We start from the raw sequence: 17,642 nt of genomic DNA on the forward strand, positions 1-17,642 counted from the left end.
ATGTTTGGAGTCTGTGAGACTTTCGGTTAAATGATCATGTTGGTCCAGTTTCTGAGTTTTTCTTTTTAATCTGAACTTCAGGTAGGCTAGTACAATCAGAAAATTATGTATACATTTATTTTTTAAAATAGTATTTTCTTCTTTTTAATAAATTCCATAAGGGGACAGGGATTTCTGAAGGATCAGATATCTACAGAAAACAAACGGATGTTGTTAATCAGCAGGTTTTTTTAGACTCACAGGTGGAATTCACTTACTTCCTGACTTCACCACCAACATTAATGTTTCCTGACATGATGCTGTGTTTCCAACAAAAGATCAGGTTAAAACAGATCTTGATATTTCCTAAAAATTCCTTGATTTAATATGTTTAACACAACGCGTGACGTGCAGCGTTTACGTAGGGCTCTTGAAGGCAGGAGGACGTTGCGTGATGACGACACAAGAGTCGTAAGCATGGCGACCACGGCGGTGTGCGCGGAGCTGAAATTCAGAGATGGAGAGAAGAGAAACATCTCCGTCCAGGTGGAAAACAACCTGAAGTCTCTGATCTGCGGAGTCAGCGAGCTTAACGGGAACGTTTCACAGCTTCTCAGCGAGCTTGTGGAGCGAGAGGGGGCGCGTGGAGGCTGCATACAAGGCACGCGTTTTATTTATTATTGTTATTTTTTTCTTTTTTAAACAAACTTTATTGACAATATGACGATACAAGATATGACCAGTACAGAACATGAACAGGGATAATGATAGGGAATCAGAGAGTATAGAGTACAAAGGAATATATGCTTTTCAATAAATGTTGAATAGCAGAGAAAATCAGTGGTTTTAACAGCTTTCTTATTTTAGATTGTTTTATTGTTGTAAGGTGTTGTTTGAGTTCTTTTGTAAAGATTAGAGGGTTTTTTGTTTCAGAATTTACATTTACATTCATGGACATGGTATTTTGCCAGCAACAAAAGTAGATTATAAAATATTGATCTGATTTGGCTGGGTTAAAGGAAAAAAGCCAAACAATACATCTTCATATGCAAGAGTGAAGTCAAAATCAATTTTTGGGGAAATAAATGTACACACATTTTACCAGAATACATAGGATAAATCACAGGAGCATATAAATATATGTATGTGTATGTGTGTGTGTGTGTATATATGTACATGTCTTCATTAGAGTGATCACAAAATGAGCTGGTGACTTCTATATCTTTTCTGTATCTGCACAAAAATAGTTTACAAGGATCAAAACGATGAATGATTTTCATTTAGATTTCCCTAATTTTGTTCACAATAAAATGCTTAGAAGGAAGACGCCAGATAATTTTCCAGTTCAGATTTGCAACCAGGTTATTCCAGGAAGACATTACATTTGGAACAGAGATCTTATCTCTCTGGAATAAATTGCGCATGTCACGATTGTTTTTCCACTAAAAAGAAAAATAACAAATTTGACCTGTATTGGTGTCGATAGGATCCAAGTTGGTAGCAGTGGTTACAGCAGCGGCGGAACTTCTGAGAAGCATTATGGCATCAGATGGGATGGCATCCAAAACAAGAGCATATTCTCTTGGTAGTCTAAAAGTTATGACATTAGAACACCACTGCTATTGAATAGCTGCTTTACTAACAGGACTCCATGCTGAAACCAGTTTTCCATAAATAATGATTTGTGTTTATACAACATGTCTTTATTGTTCCAAATGAAGTGTTGATGGGGAGAGAAGTTGTGTTTATATATTAGGTACAAGGAGAGAATCTCATTATTGGTTCATTTACTCATTAAATCATGTCATCACATGAAGGAAGCAAAAACTACAAACACTTTTTTACAAGAAGAATAAAGTTAATGATTTAACAAGAACACCTCTTATATAAAAGGATATTTTATAAAAGGATAAGAAAGATTAAGATGGAAATAGTATTTTTGTTCCTTTAAAAATATCCAAACACTGTTTAGTCCATTTATATTTTACTAAAGTAAAGGTTTTACAGTGACAGTTTTTTTTATAAATCCTAAAATATAATTTTTGTAAAGTTTAACTTTGCAGTTTGTAAAGTTAAAGATCTAAAAAAAAGTGTGTTTTTATGTGGACCTTTAAAGTTTAACATCTGCAACTCTTTTTCTCACGTCTGGTCCTCCAGAAGAGAAGAGGAGAAAATGTGTTTTAGGGGAAAAAACAACAAACAACAAAAAACAAACTAAGTTCAGTAAATATTTGTAGTAAACAGGAAATAATCAGACATGTGGATACAGGTGGAGTTCATCTGCAGTAAATAAACATTAAGGTGCCTTCAGGTGCTGCTGCGTTAACTGCCAATGTTCCTCGCTTACTGGTGACGTCACATCGCTATGACGATGATGATGAGAAGGACGTCGCCAGTCATTTTCTGAAAGTATTTCATTTTGATATTTGATTTAATATCAATTCATTTACAGATTCTGATATTTTGTTTGTTAAAACTCTGAACCATCTAAGTAATCAGATTACTGCAATCTTAAATTTTTACATACACATTTCTGAAATATAATATTCAAAAGATTATCTACATTTAATTATGAGATATATGTATGTTGTAGTGATGTCACTTCCTGTTATTTTCTTGATGGCCGAGGCTGCTGGTTAGCATTAGCCGCTAATGTGATTAGCTTCTGTGATCTTTACAGGTGAAATTAATTCAAGTTTTATTCCTCCATATTGGGTTAATTAAGTTTGGATTGATTAAATTAAGTTTAAAATTTAAATTTTTTAAAAAAAAATTATTTTCGAACCAACGTATAAAAGAAAAAAATATATGTACATACCTATATATACATATGTACATACACACACTCATACATACATATACATACTAAGGAAGAAAATATTAATATTAATAACAACCATAATAATTCTTCATCAATTGAATAATTAAATAAATTCAGGAAAGAAAAGGAGTTAGAAAATAAGGATTATTTGGTATTTCCACCGATTTCTACTCATCTAGTTTTATATTCTGTCGCTGACGTCACAACGTACTTATTCAGTTCACTGTACACATTAACATACACACACATTTCCATATACATACATGCACATACACAGATATACTACAGACATACTCACACCCTCATCTACAAAATTACATAAAGATCCATCAACTTTTAATACTCCGATTAATTTTTTTATTAACTAGCTTTAAAGATAATTAAAAAAAAACCTTTAGACTAAATAAACTACAGTGTCATGTTTCCACTTCAGTCCTGTTTGATGAGCTGCTGTCAGCTGCAGGACTGAACTGCACTTCATCATCATCATCATCTGACCGTGCATGTCATCCTGACAGGAACTGGTTTAGCTCGGTTCTCTGGTTACCATGGTGACCATGTAGAACCGCTGTCTTGGTTTCTGCTTCACGTAACGATCTGCTGCTGTTTCTCAGACAAAAACACATCTGGAAGTTTTAATTTTCCACCAAACTCATTTAAAGTTTTATTCCTGATGATGATTTATCATCCAGATGACATAAAATTAAAATAAATTCCAATAAGTGCACCATTATGATCTTTTCTGCATGATCTTTATTTAAAGGAGCCGTATCGGATCAGTAACAAACCTGTAAATGACATGGTGATCAGATGTATTGACTGGCAGTGATATTGATCGCCTCCATACAACAGCTGCTACTTTCAGTTCGATCAGTTTGATTAAAACTCCGTACCTGATAAAAACAAAACAAACTTCTTGAAATGGTTTTTAAAACGGTGCTTCTACGTTTCTTCATCATCTGATGAAGGCGACTCGGTCGGCTGAACCAGAACTTCTCCTCAACATCTGGAACATCTCAGCAGAGTTAAGTTGTTTTGATCCACTGGTTCCCATCCTGACGGCGTCGTCATGGAGGAAAAACCTGGTAAAATCAGCTGACTTCGGTTCTGGAAGCATCACCCGGAACCCGGATCAGAACTTTAGATCCAGATCATGTGATGCTGACTCCGCCCCCTCTACCTGGAGGGCACTCGCTGTCGGAGATCCCGCTGATCTTCCTGAGCTGAAACCTCACTCTGCGGACGTCTGATTGTCTGCTGGTTTGACCTGTTTTACCTGTTGCAGGTGAGGAAGACGAAGACAGCGATGAAGATGAGGAGCAGAACTCAGAACCGCAGCCGCCGGCTAAAAGATCCAAAACCTGACACCTGACGATACCTGCAGCTCATATTCAATTTGCTTTTTTTTTTAATCGTTGTAATAAAGTCGTCATGGTAACCAATTTTTCATGTTGTTAAATACAGAAATGCACCACAGAGAATGCTGCTCTCTGATTGGCCGACAGCTGTAACCTCAGCTGAATTAACACTTCAACGACCCAGAAGCAGAAGGAGCAGCCAATCAGAGCGCAGGGTTCTCTGACATCACAAAAAGAGGATGATTGACAGCTGCACGATGAATCCTGACAGTCTGAACGGAGGGCAGCGTGGCGCCCACAAGGGTCTGGTTCAAGGCACGCAGGAAATTACATCACAGCCCCCCTCTATGTGTCAATAAGCAGCCCCGCTCTGTGATTGGCTGCTTTGGCCACGTGGTGGCGGCTGCACAGCAGGAAGACGCAGACGGGAACCACGCAGTATCCCACAGCTCGGGGGTCCGCCCTCGTGCATGAGAACAGGAAGAGGAAGAGCTGCAGGTACGGCAGCAGGAAGATAGACGCCCACATCCACACAGGAAGTGGCGGCAGGTGGGCGGAGACAGCAGGCAGCAGAGCCAATGAGTCGATACCGCCTCTCTGCACGCGCTCCAGACTGAAGCTGTGGACCTCAAAGATGTAGTACGCCGCCGTGATGCTGAGCAGCAGGTAGAGAGCCACGCCCACCCATCCCATCCGCTGACGGAAGTTCATCATCCTCCATACTGCAGAAGAAGAAGAAACAACAATCAATAAAAACATCAGAAACTGATCAGATATTTACATCATCTGATGATCATGTTACTTTATTTTCACTATGATCAGGATAAACATTAAATCAGCAGTTTAAGCCAGACTTGAGGTCAAAATGAGGGAATTCATGAGATAATTTGTTCTGAAATGAAAATATTTTATTATCCAACAGATGTTTAGTCTCCCTGCCAGACTTTATTCCTGATTTATTCCGTTTTTATCTCCAAGCTTTTTCCTCTCATGTCTGTTTTCTGTGAGGAAACATTAAAGGAGGTTCATTTCAGAGGGTTTTATCTGATGAATGAGCAGAACCTGAACAACCTGAAGACCAGAACAACATTCTCCATGTTGCTTTGTGTGTTTCCAGCCTGCAGCTCGTTAACCTGGTTAACCCCCCGCTAACCAGGCTGTTTACCAGTTAACTCCAGTCTTATCAGCTCTTACCTTCCCTCGCAGTGATTATTTTAAAGTAAAATTCAGCTACAAGCACAGTTTTAATCCGCCGTCGGTCCTGGGGGGATGAGTCGTTTCTCTTCCTGTTTAGTCACATGTCAGACGGCGGTGACGTCACGACGCACGGCGCCCTCTGCTGGTCGCTTAGCGGTCCTGCACTGACATGCGCAAAGGATGTTTATCACAATAAATATACACAAAAATGACACTTAAATAATTTGTTCATTTAAAATATTGTCGCATTCGAAGCTAACATAGCCGCAAAGGCTCAAGGGTATTGAGCTGGTAAAAACTATAGTTCTCTTATCATTGTTACTAAGTAAGTTCAAGTGCTGTTATTGAATTACTGTTATGGAACTACTTTCATTCATAGTTTGGTGCATGTTAAGTTTGGCTGTTAGTCATGGCTTCAGTTTTGGCACCGTGAGTCTGGGAGATGGTAGCTGGAGAGAGTTCCCCTCCCCTCTGCTGTTGTGAGTGCGAAAAATAGATGACACTTGAGCTAGAACTTTCAATTGTGTTTTGGCTGGTCATTACAATATTTTAAGGATCATAGAAAACATCTGATGAATATTTGTTACCATGGAGTCAGTTTTTCCACCAGCAACCCAGACTGCAAAGCTTCACGTCACAGCTGAGGGACATTTTCTCCAGGGATGCAGACTTCGATGCCTTCATTGAATCAATCACTGCTTTTCTTTTGCTGTGTTATCATTGTGTTATTTAAACAATCCCTGCATCATGAAAAATTTAAACCCTCCAAACCCTCCTTTGTTATTTGGGTCAACAGCAATCTGTTCAACTGCAGGTAAAATACCATAATTGCTTTGTAAACATGAAATAAGACTTTTCCTAGTGACTGCAACCTTAGAAAAAGATAAAATGTCACCTTTTATTTTTGCATTTCGATGGAAGCTGTGCACTACTGACGTAAAACTTCCAGGATTTTGCCAGGCGGTCATGTGAGGAGCATAAAAAACAAATGCTGCCTCACCATGTTTACTTCTGACTCTGGGAACACAAAGTAGACACGACCCTGATGACCTGTGCCAGGGGAAGCAACTCCGCTCGTCCAGGACTGCAGTCCTGCATGTGTTGGGAGTTTCCCTGCTGCAACACGTCTGACTCACATCAACGGGTAATCAGCAAATTTGAGCAGAGTTTGACTTCAAGCTTTGCAACAGTCTGATAATTAAATCTGACATGTATCAGGATGTGTTGCAGAAAGGAAACGTCCATTACTTGCAGGACGACAAGCTTTTAATGTTTGTTTTAATTAGAAAATTTATAGCTTTTTTATTGATAAAGTTGCTACTGCAAGCTCTGTTTCTGCATCAGATCCTTCTGTCTTGTTCTGTAGCTCTTTTGGAGTTTGAGCTGGTGTTTTTTTTATCAGGTTTGGAAGCTCTGATTGGCCATAATTAGCTGTCATTTTCTCCACATGACATCCTGAAAAGAAAAGGTTTTCCTCGTACGGGACAGGCAGTTCTTTCCATCACCAACAGTAGTGTCATCTGGAGTTATTCTGTTGACTTTTAAACATGTTGTGGTCCAGTCCCCTTCTACAAAAACCTGGTCTTGATGGCAGCATGATGTCCAGCTTCAGAACCACCTCTAGACTGCTTTTTATTTTCAAATTTTAGAAAAAGTTGTCCATGCTCAAAGTTGTTTTTAGATGAACAGGATGTCCTGGAAGTGTTTCAGTCTGGGTTTAAAACTCTGTACGACTCAGTCAGCTTCAAGAAGAGTGTTTAACTACATCCTCTCAACAAAACACTCTGGTCAGCATCTTACTCTTGTTTTCTTGGACTTAACAGCAGCTTTTGATACCTTGGACGGCAACATGTAAAGGGCCCAGTTACGCCACTTACTGGACATGTGTGGTACTGCATCAAGCAGGAGGAAGAGCAGTTGTCCTTCAACTGGTAAGTTGGGGGATCCATTCCAGGCTTCCCCTGACTAAAATGCCGAAGTGTCCTAGGGCAAGACACTGAACCCCAAACTGCCCCCCCGATGTGCCTATCGGGGTATGAGTGTGTTGAATGAGTGTGTTTGTGAATGGGTGAATGTGACTAGTAGTGTAAAGTGCTTTGAGTGGTCTGTATGACTAGAAAAGTGCCATAGAAGTACAAGTCCATTTGCCAAGTCCAAAGTGGATCAAGTCCTGTCTCTTCAACCGAAGCATGAACATGCCAATAACCCCTGGCTGCAGCCTGGAGAATGGAGCTGGATATTGTGCGGTGTTGGATGTCCAATGGGCGTGGTTGTATGTCAAAAGGGCGGGGTTAGATCAAGCCGGCAACCTCTGGCGGTTTTATAGTGAAGCCTATGCAGAAGTGCATAAAACTGCAGTTCCTCATTCATCCACTAGGGGCTGCAAAACAGAGCAAATCCCCATAGACTCCCATGTTAAAAAGACCAACTTCACTGCAGAAATAAACATGTTTACAGCAGAAACAAACATGTTTACAGCAGAAATAAACATGTTTACAGCCTGATACAAAAATCCATTTTAGGTTTAATAGGTCAGGTTTACCTTCATGACAACTGTGGGGGGAGTGAATTTTTTTCTAACTCGCCCGTTTTAAAGTCATTTAATCTCAAAGTTCGGCAAATTTAGTGGCGTGTCCTTTTGATTGACAGGTACCAATCTCTGGCTTCAAGTAAGAAGAACGTAGAACAACCGCGATTTTTAGCCGGTTAACAAAGTGACTTAGCTTTAGCCCGCTTACCTCCGTTCGCTGGGTAGCTTCGGTTATCTCAGTTAGCTTTTAGCTACAGAAAGCTCGGAGTTCGCTAGATGTCAATCATCCACCATGACACTCACAGCCCCCCTCTCAGCTCCACCTCTTTGCCCATATTTGTATTTTCTGGACGAGACGACACGCATGCCTCTACCAAGATGGTGATGGTAGGAACCGCCCACCGAGCTTCAATTTTTGCTTTTCTTCTGGCAGTCTCAAAACCTGCTTGTCCCTGAACTTTTTAGATCTCAGTGAGGAAAAAACTGAAGTGATGATGTTTGGTCGAGGTGGTATTTGTGGACCCCCGCCTGATAATCTGCATCCTTTGGCAGGTTTTTGAAAGCCAGAAGTCTCAAACTTGGGTTTTAAGATGTACAGTGATTTCAAATTGGATCAGGATAGCAGTTCTGCAGTGAAGTCCTGTTTTATCTAAATTACACAGCTGGCTAGAGTTAAACCTCATGCACAACAGTAATCCAGCTTCATTAAATGTTGGCTGTATTACTGTAATGCTCTTTATTGTTGTCCTTCTTCGCACGCCTCTGGCTAGTGCAAAACCCAGCCAACGGTGAAATCTTTGGTCTCATTGGTTCATAAAACTCAGTAGATCAGCGGCCCAGACTGAAACTTCATTTCCTCTCTCCTCTTCAACTGGAACAGATGCAACGACTCTCTGGGACATCCTGTTTTTCCTCTTCGGGGTGACTCTCTATGGAGATTTCAACGGACATCCCAGCTTTCTGACCTTCATGAGGAGCTACAAGCAGTCGCAAGTGATGAATGAATAAAGAACAAAACTTGTCTATTGCAGGTCCTTGATTCTTGCAGCAGTTAGACTGGAAACCAGAATTGCTCCCAGTAGTTCACAAACACACTCAATAAATCCACTGAAATTCATTCATGTACATACTTATTTGTTCTGTCATGGTTCTGGTCTGCCTTCCTGACTCACGCCTCATTTGGTCATGCTTCCTGCTGACTGCCATTACCATCAATCAACACGATCCATTCACCTGTTCCCATCCTCTCTGAAGCGCCATGCAACCCTCAGTTCTCTGCCAGATCATCTGTAAACCCGTCTTAAATTCTGCTCTATAGCCTGTTTTTTTTTTTTTAACCTGGATTACTGCTCTGGACTGGACCTTGCCCCCTGCTTCTGTCCCCTCCCTGATTGATCTGACCTGCACTGAACTGGGACCTGGACCTGGACCTGGACCTGCTCTCTGGAACCCACCTGGTGTTGTGAGTCTTTTTCTTGGATTATTATTAATGTATGGTTCAGGACTCACTTATTCCTGGTGCTTCTCTTGTTGCGTCCCAAAGTCACCAGCCTTGGCGTCACAATGGACGGTGATTAGAGGTTTAATAAACGGGTCAATGCCGTTTTTAAAATCAGGTTTTTATCACCTTCATTTCTTATTAAAAGTGAATTAAAAAAAAAAAAAAATCTTTTCATCTACTGGAACAAGTCATGCACACTTTTTACTTCTTCTCGACTGGAGGACTGCAACGGTCTTTATGCAGGTATCAGCCAACACACATCTTCATGCTTGCAGTTAGTCCAGAATTCTGCCGCTCAATTTCTAAACAAACCAGAAAACATGAACACATCACCCTGATTTTAGCTCCTTTACACCGGCTGTCTGTACGTTTTAGAACTGATTTTAGAACTGCCGCTCGGTGGCGGTCTGGGGATCCCGGCCCTCCGTCGGTGTGGGCTGGGCCCTCTGCCTGCGGGGGTGGGGGGTTGCTTCCGGGCTCTTGGGGCTGTGGGGCCCGCGCTCTGTCTGCCCTGGGTGGCCGGTGCCCGGCGGGGCCGGTCCTCGCTGGTCCGGGCCTGCTGGGGCCTGTTCCCCCTGACTGCGGGGGACTCTGGCTGGGACCCCCCTCTGCCTCCTCCTGGGTCGGTGCATGGCTGGCTCCGGGGTGGGGCGGTTGGGGTCTGCGCCTGGGGATGGCTGCCGATGGCCCGGGTCTCGGGGGTACTCCTGGCGTGCCTCTTGCCTTTGTGTGGGAGGGGTCACACTGGCATGATCACCTTTTCCGGAACACGTTCCACTCTGCATGTTCTGCATGTGACACAGTCACCGAGTCGTCTGCAGGTTTATTCACTAACAGCAGCTAGTTTTCTCATTTCTGTTTGTTTCTCATTTATATTTAACTTTTTAGATTCATAGTTTAGTTACTATGATCTAAAGTTGGCTTGTATGTGTATGTATATGTGTTAATACTGGTAAGTGCGTATATGTTTGTACGTATGTATGTGTGTGTGTGTATGTGTGTGCATAGAAGTGTGTGTGTATATGTATGTATGTGTATATGTATATGTGTACATATGTATATATATATGTGTGTATATATATATATTATGTGTGTATGTGTGTGTATATGTATGTGTGTGCCTGTATGTGTGTATATGTATACATCTGTAGGTTGTTTTCTTTCTTTTTGTTTTTGGGTTATTTTTTAGTTTTTTTTCTCTCCCTTTATCTCTTTCACTTTTCTTATGAGGTGTTTTTTCTCCTTCCTCTTTCTGTCTTTCGTCTGTCCTCTCTGGTCCAGCAGTACAAACTCTACAATTCAAACAACAATACAAAATAAATATAGAAATAAAATAAAAATTCAGAAAGTCAAGGGGATCATTATATCTATAAAGCTTCACTTGGCAGAGAAAATTTCCTCAGCAGAACACAGCATCCAGACCATCATTCTGCTGCCTAAATGCTGGACAAGACAAAAAAAAAAAAAAGAACTGATTTTAAGATCTTCCAGTTTGTTTTAAATGGACTGGACCCATCAATACATTACTGAATGCCTCCAAATTTACACTTCAGTGGTCTCAGGGCCAATCAGCTTGTGGTTCCTAAGACAACTAAAACTAGAGGCGACAGGATATGCTCCCGAGTCGGTCCTAGACTCTGGACTCTGCCCCTCCATGTCTGAACTGCCCCCACAGAGGAGTGTTTTTAAGTCTTGTCTGAAGACCCACTTTTATCATTTTTATAATTTTAACACTGTGTTGTGTGGTCCTTTTGTTTCACTTGTTTTAATTATGTTTTTTTTTTGTTATTTTGTGGTATTTAACTTTGTGCAATACATTGGAGACATTTGCTTTTAAAATGTGCTCTTATAAAATAAAGTGGATTGGATTCTCTCCAACTCATTGTGAGGATTTTTTTGAGCATGTTACTGACTGCTTTATTTTTAGACTGAACCCCAATGGTATCCAACATTCCCCGTTTGTCATTCCTGGTATTATCCCATTCCCACAGCATCTGCATCATTTCCACCATCATATTCTTTCAATTTGTCACCCAGATCACCCAACTGTTACATTTTCTTATTTTTGTAATTTATATATGTAACCAGCGCCACCTGGTGTGTGGAGGCTGCCTCTGAGTTTATAAAAGGCAGGAAGTGTGAGGAGGTGCCAGGTGTTTTGGAGGCTGGCGATGAGGTGAGCCTCATGTGGAGTGAAGCAATTTGTTTTTAACATGAGTGGGTATTTTTTAGTAACATCTAAATGTAGGTACTTTTTAATGTTATTTTTTGACAATGCAGTGTGGCCACACAAGTGTTTAAAGTTTGGCGTGTTTATGACTTCACTGTGTGGGGGGGCACTGACATGGCAGGTGATTTCCATAATGAGTATTTTTAATAGTGAGGTATTAAAATGGTTTGTCTTGTTTAGTTAATTGTTTTTGTATTTTACAGTTGCTGAATGGTGATTACATTTTTATTTGATAAATTGACTTGTCTCATCCTCTCCATGAAGTCCATGAGTTCTTGTAGACAAGAAGTTTGACCTTTGCAGGCTCTATTACCTTTTGCCTGATGTCTGTGCTTGATGTGAACATGATATGGTGTTTGCAGGATACATCCACTGTTAACATGACAACCGTACTATTTTTACATGCTGAATAGTGGATGTTTCAGCCGAACAGCTTTTCCTGAGAAAACTAGCATGAAGGGAAACTGTTGTTGTTTGTGTCACAGCTACAGAAACATCAAGTGTTAAAGAGTCGGATAAAAAATGTCTTTGCAGCTAATTATCCGCAGTTTGAGGGTAAATATTCTGCTTTTCTCTTATTTAATATGTTAGATGGAAACAATGGTTGAAGCCTAATAACTCTTTCGCAGAACTCTGCTTGGAGGGCAAAGGAAGATGTGATGACACCCACATGACAAAATTAGCATCGGGAGGATGTTGACTAACTTTTATCCAGAAAGTCGACCAGAAAGAGGAAACAGAGTCGACATGTAGAGATCTGTAGCAGAGAAAAGCTTCACAACGTTCACAGAGACACAGAATGACTCTGCTGGAGTTTGTTTTAATTCTGCTGCTTCAGGCTGAAGGTAAAGTTGATTTTCTGTCATATTGGAGGGTCAGACGTGTTGCTACAGAGATAATTTATAAGCCATCCATCCATCAATTTATAAGCTACTTAAAGGGGTGCTATGATGGTATTTGGAGTTTTCTGAGCTTTCTACAGTGTTAGTGTTGAATCCTCATCAGACATGTGAACGGCACTGTTTTTTATCACCTAAACGCATGTTTGAGTTTGAGTTTGAGTTTCAGCACTCTCTCTGTTCGGTTTCCATGGCGACGAAAAACGTGTCGTTTTAGAGAGTTTTTTCTACTTGGAAATCCTTGTGACGTCCCGGGGTATAAGGTTCGATGATTGGTTACCTTCTACTGGTTAACAAGGGCATGTACAAATACATCAGGCGGGTGGAAAACGTGGGATAAAGTTATTTCCAACGATGGCTGGTGAGTTTACCAAAGAGAGACATCCTGCTGCATTCGTTGCTGTGGGTTGCTGTTTTCCACTTCGTTTTCAGGCTCTGATTCAGGTTCCAACATGTAGGGCTGTATGCTATGTGGTGACAATGTATTCTTTTGTTTTATTGAGTTCATATGAGCCTAATCCTTCTGTTTATGAGATGTTACAATGACGGCGAAAGCAGGTGTGGTGCGCGCTCCCGATGTAGTGCAGTGACGGGAGGCGGGGCTTAATGCGGAAGAGTCTCAATCCACTCGTTTTGCCCGCAGGCTGATCTGACAGCCTACGGAGAGGGTCGGTCTGAAGTAAATAAAGCCATTTGTGACAATAACTCCATCAATCCCAGCCCTTCTGGTCTCAGAAATAAACATTTCTTCTCTCTGACTTCACATGATGAATCTATATTTCTAATTTATGTTTGTATATTAAAACTTTGCTCTAAATGTGTCTTTTTCTCTTCAGCAGGCATCAGTGGAGGAAGAATCTATCTCTACAATAAACCTGGAGATGATGCTGTTTTACCTTGTAGCACTAAACCATCACATGATCTGTGTTCCAGTGTTAACTGGAATTTCTATGAAGTTGTGATTGTTGAAGTTAAACAGGAGGTTAGAAATGGAAACGTTAACAAAAACTCAGCTCGAGCTGCCAGACTGAGTGTGAACAGTGACTGCTCTCTGATCATCAACAACATCACTGATGAAAATGTTGGTCTTTACACCTGTAGACCTTGGAACAGAGATGACTTGGACACAACCGTGTATGTCAGCATTCTGACTAGTGAGTATCTGTGAGCTGAATGAGACTCTGACACAGTAAAGCTCAATCCTCCTCATCAACACTGTGTGAAACACTGTGAAACAGCTGTGTGGAGAAGTTGTTTCTGTTATCAGGAATCATCAACATCCATTTCTCAGTGATGTGAACTTCCTGTTTGGGACGGCCCGTAACATGAGGGACCCTCTCAGTGAACAGATGCAGACAGGAACTAAAGTTTAGACGCAGGTTTTCAAGGAGGAAGAAAAGGAAACAGGAAGATTTCTTCCACTTGCTTTTCTTCACCTTCATAAAGTCAGATTATATCTGGAATGTTTCCAAAGGACAGTCAATAAGTCAGACTAAGACAGAACCAGAAGACGAGTCTTTCTTGTCAGAGTTCCTCACTTTAAAATATGATATTCCACATTTTTAAATCTGAGATAACAGAAATCACTTGTTTTCCTTCAGTCTCTCCGTCTCCACCAGATGCTGATCTACAGAAGGATGAAGTCACATTAACCTGCTCTCTGAGGAGACACAGTCACATTGGTCCTTGTGAACAGAGCAGCATCCGCTGGTTGGATGATGAAGGAACTGAGCTACAAGATGGAGGTGATTTCTACGTCAGACAGACAGACTGTGTTTCCTACCTGACTGTGGAACATCAGAGTGACCACAAGAGAAGATTCACCTGCCAGTTTGTTGAAGGAAACAGTGTGAAGATAGAAGCTCAATACACACCTGATTCTACAGGTAGGAAAGATAAATCACGTTTCTGACCTCCTGATGTAAACAAAGCTTTAGTTCCTCCTCAACCTTCCTGCTTTCTTCATATTGCAACTCTCAATAACAACGCCTATAAGTTTTGCGGTGAACTTGTTAGACCTGGGTTCGGCTCCTTGGATGCTATGTGCCGTTGTTTACAGGCACCCAAGTACAACAAGGACTTTAACGGTGAATTTGCTGACTTTCTGGCTCAAATAGTACCGATATATGACTGAGCTTTAATTGTGGGTGATATTCGCATTCATGTCTGTTGCCTAGACAAGCAGCTGGCCAAAACCTTTGTAAATCTAATAGACTCTCTTTCACTTGGTAAATGTGTGTCTGGCCCTACACAGGAACGTGGGCACATGCTTGACTTGGTTTTAACTGATGATTTTGCTGTTTCAAATGTGTTTGGTGATACTGTTTTTTTCTGACCACATGTCCGTAGTTTTTGATATCCCTGCTCTGAAAATGGATAAACCGAGCGTCTTTGGTGCACAACTTTATCGTATGGTTAATCGTGCCACCTCAGTTTTCTGCCGTTTTCAGTGAATGTTCTTTAGAGACCCAGCTGGATTCTCTGTATTGGGAAACTGATGTCCACACGATGCTGCTGAGGCGTGTCAACCAGAACAGTACCACAGCATCTAAAGCATTTAGGAACTCTGAGCAGATCTCATTCTGGGGCCTTGCTGCCAAGGAGCTTTCTAACCACCTCAGCGACTTCAGCCCCAGAGATAGGACAGTCCAACCCTGAGTCCCCCAGCTCTGCTTCCTCAACGGAAGACATGTTGGTAGGATTAAGGAGGTCTTCAAAGTATTCTCTCCACCGACCCACCACGTCCCGAGTTGAGGTCAGCAGCTCCCCACCTCCACTGTACACAATATTGGCAGAGCACTGCTTTCCCCCCCCCCCTGAACCGCCGGATGGTGAACCAGAATTGCCTCAAAGCTGTCTGGAAGTCTTTCTCCATGGCCTCGCCGAACTCCTCCCATGCCTGAGTTTTTGCCTTGGCGACAGTACGAAGCCGCATGCCGCTTAGCCTGTCGGTACCCATCAGCTGCCTCCAGAGTCCCACAGGCCAAGGACTCCTCCTTCAGCTTGACGGCATCCCTCACTGCTGGTGTCCACCAACGAGTTCTCGAATTACCACCACGACAGGCACCAACGACCTTACGGCCACTGCTCCGTCTGGCCATCTCAACAATAGAGGCACAGAACACAGCCCATTCGGACTCAATGTCCCCAGCCTCACTCAGGACTCTGCCAGACGTTTCCAGCAGACCCTCACAACACGTTTGTGTGCCAGATCTGACTGGCTTCTTCCCCCACCATCTGAGCCAACTCACCACCAGATGGTGATCAGTTGACAGCTCCACCCCCCCTCTTTACCCAAGTGTCCAAGGCATGTGGCCGCAGGTCCGATGATATGACTACAAAATCGATCATCGAACTGCGGCCCAGGGCGTCCTGATGCCAGGTGTACATATGGACACTCTTATGTTGGAACATGGTGTTCGTTATGGACAATCCATGACAAGCACAGATGTCCAATAACAACACACCATTTGGGTTCAGAAGGGGAGGCCCATGCCTCCCAATCACTCCCCTCCAGGTCTCACTGTCATTGCCAATGTAAGCATTGAAGTCCCCTAGCAGAACAGAAGTAGCACCCTCAGACACTCCCTCTAAGGACTCCAGAAAGGGTGGGTACTCTGAACTGCTGTTTGGTGCAGTCAGAAACCATCCCCCCACCCGAAGGCAGAGGGAAACCCCAATGTGCAGGCACCAAGTCGGGGGCCTCTCACCATGAGCAACTCCAGAGTAGAAGAAGGTCCAGCCTCTCTCTTGAGAATACTGGTTCCAGAGCCCAAGCCATGCGTCGAGGTGAGTCCAACTACCTCTAGCCGGAACCGCTCAATCTCGCACACAAGCTCAGGCTCCTTCCCCGCCAGAGAGGTGACGTTCCACATCCCTAGAGCCAGCTTCTGCAGCCGGGGATCGGACGGCCAGGGTCCCCGCCCCTTGCTGCCGTCCAGCTCACACTGCACCCGACCCCTACGGCTCCTCCTGCAGATTGAGCCAACAGGAGGTGAGGCCCATGAAACTCTTTTAGGCTGAGCCCGACCAGGCCCCAGGGGCAAAGGCCTGGCCACCAGATGCTCGCTGTCGTGCCCCATCCCCCGGCCTGGCTCCAGAGGGGGTCCCCGGTGACCTGTGTCCGGGCAAGGGAACATTTATGCCCATGGTTGTATTCATCATAGGGGTGCTAAAAGATAGCTGGATCTGTCTTCCAAGCTCTGCCCCTCTGTATACATGGCAGTTAACAGATGACCTCCAGCATCTGGAGATGAGGATGTGGTCCAGCGCTTTTTTTGTCTTGCCGTCTGGGCTGTACCAGGTCCAGAGATGGATACGATCACATTTCTGCCATCCGACTGCTAATAGAGAAGACTTATGAATTCCGTCAAGATCGCCATCTCTACATCGGGTTCATAGATCTGAAGGCTGCCTTTGACATTGTCTGCCACACATCACTGTGGAGTATCCTACAGACCTTTTGGGCCTACTTTTGGAGGACCACCGAAGATAATTGGCCCTCTTAAGCAGCTGTACAGCAATGCAGAGAGCTGTGTCTGTATTAATGGCAGAGACTGCAACTGGTTCTCCATCTCCAGTGGTGTGCGCCAGGGCTCTGTGGCTGCCCCTGACCTTTTAAATTGCATAATCAACTATTTGATGTATGGGGTTTGTGAGCAGGCCCCCAGGGGGTCCTTTGGCAACTACCACCTGACACCATCCTGCTCAGCACGTCCTACAGCCAGATGAGAGATACCCGGGGCATATAAAATGAAGAGGCAGAGAAGCTTGGCGTCTGAGTAAACTGGGAAAAAAACAAGCTCATGTATGTTTGAGATGGGCAAGCCCCACCTCCCCTGTAGATTGGCAATGACTTCATAGAATCTGTCAAAAGTTTCACATACCTAGGGTCCATAGTGACACCCAAAAGAGACCTAACACCAGAGATTATCTGCAGAAGAACCCTGGCAGCATCTGCTCTGCAGTCTCTCTGGAAACCACTCTGGCGGCACCAGACTGTCTCACGCAAGACGAAGCTCGGGATTTACAACTCTGCTGTACTCCCCATCCTGCTCTACGGCTCAGAAACATGCCCCCTAAATAAAACCCTGGCTGCCAGAATAGATGACTTTGACAGCAGAGCCC

At 43.0% G+C, this 17,642-nt stretch overlaps 2 protein-coding genes across 2 annotated transcripts; one reads left to right on the plus strand and one right to left on the minus strand.

The window, feature by feature from the left end:
* Nucleotides 1-453: 453 nt before the first annotated feature.
* Nucleotides 454-4,213, plus strand: LOC306767685 (uncharacterized protein). The gene is made up of 2 exons (XM_079255767.1): nt 454-640; nt 4,086-4,213. The coding sequence occupies exons 1-2, from the start codon at nt 457-459 to the stop codon at nt 4,163-4,165; spliced, it is 264 nt and encodes an 87-aa protein (XP_079111893.1). The 5' UTR covers nt 454-456; the 3' UTR covers nt 4,166-4,213.
* Nucleotides 4,214-4,497: 284 nt separating this feature from the next.
* tmem251 (transmembrane protein 251) lies at nt 4,498-5,449 on the minus strand. Its single transcript, XM_079255766.1, has 2 exons — nt 5,353-5,449; nt 4,498-4,880 (listed from the first exon to the last, which is right to left on the minus strand). Exon 2 carries the CDS (start codon nt 4,870-4,872, stop codon nt 4,504-4,506), a length of 369 nt encoding a protein of 122 aa, XP_079111892.1. The 5' UTR covers nt 4,873-4,880; nt 5,353-5,449; the 3' UTR covers nt 4,498-4,503.
* Between the last annotated feature and the right edge of the window lie 12,193 nt (nt 5,450-17,642).

This window comes from Telmatherina bonti (assembly GCF_933228915.1).
Source record: "Telmatherina bonti genome assembly, chromosome: 16".
Classification (NCBI taxonomy): domain Eukaryota; kingdom Metazoa; phylum Chordata; class Actinopteri; order Atheriniformes; family Telmatherinidae; genus Telmatherina; species Telmatherina bonti.

Coding starts and splice junctions, on each gene's coding strand:
- LOC306767685 (XM_079255767.1), top strand. CDS start 457: ATGGCGACCACGGCGGTGTGCGCGGAGCTGAAATTCAGAGATGGAGAG. Junction 641..4,085: donor GCGTGGAGGCTGCATACAAG/GCACGCGTTTTA, acceptor TACCTGTTGCAG/GTGAGGAAGACGAAGACAGC.
- tmem251 (XM_079255766.1), bottom strand. CDS start 4,872: ATGATGAACTTCCGTCAGCGGATGGGATGGGTGGGCGTGGCTCTCTAC.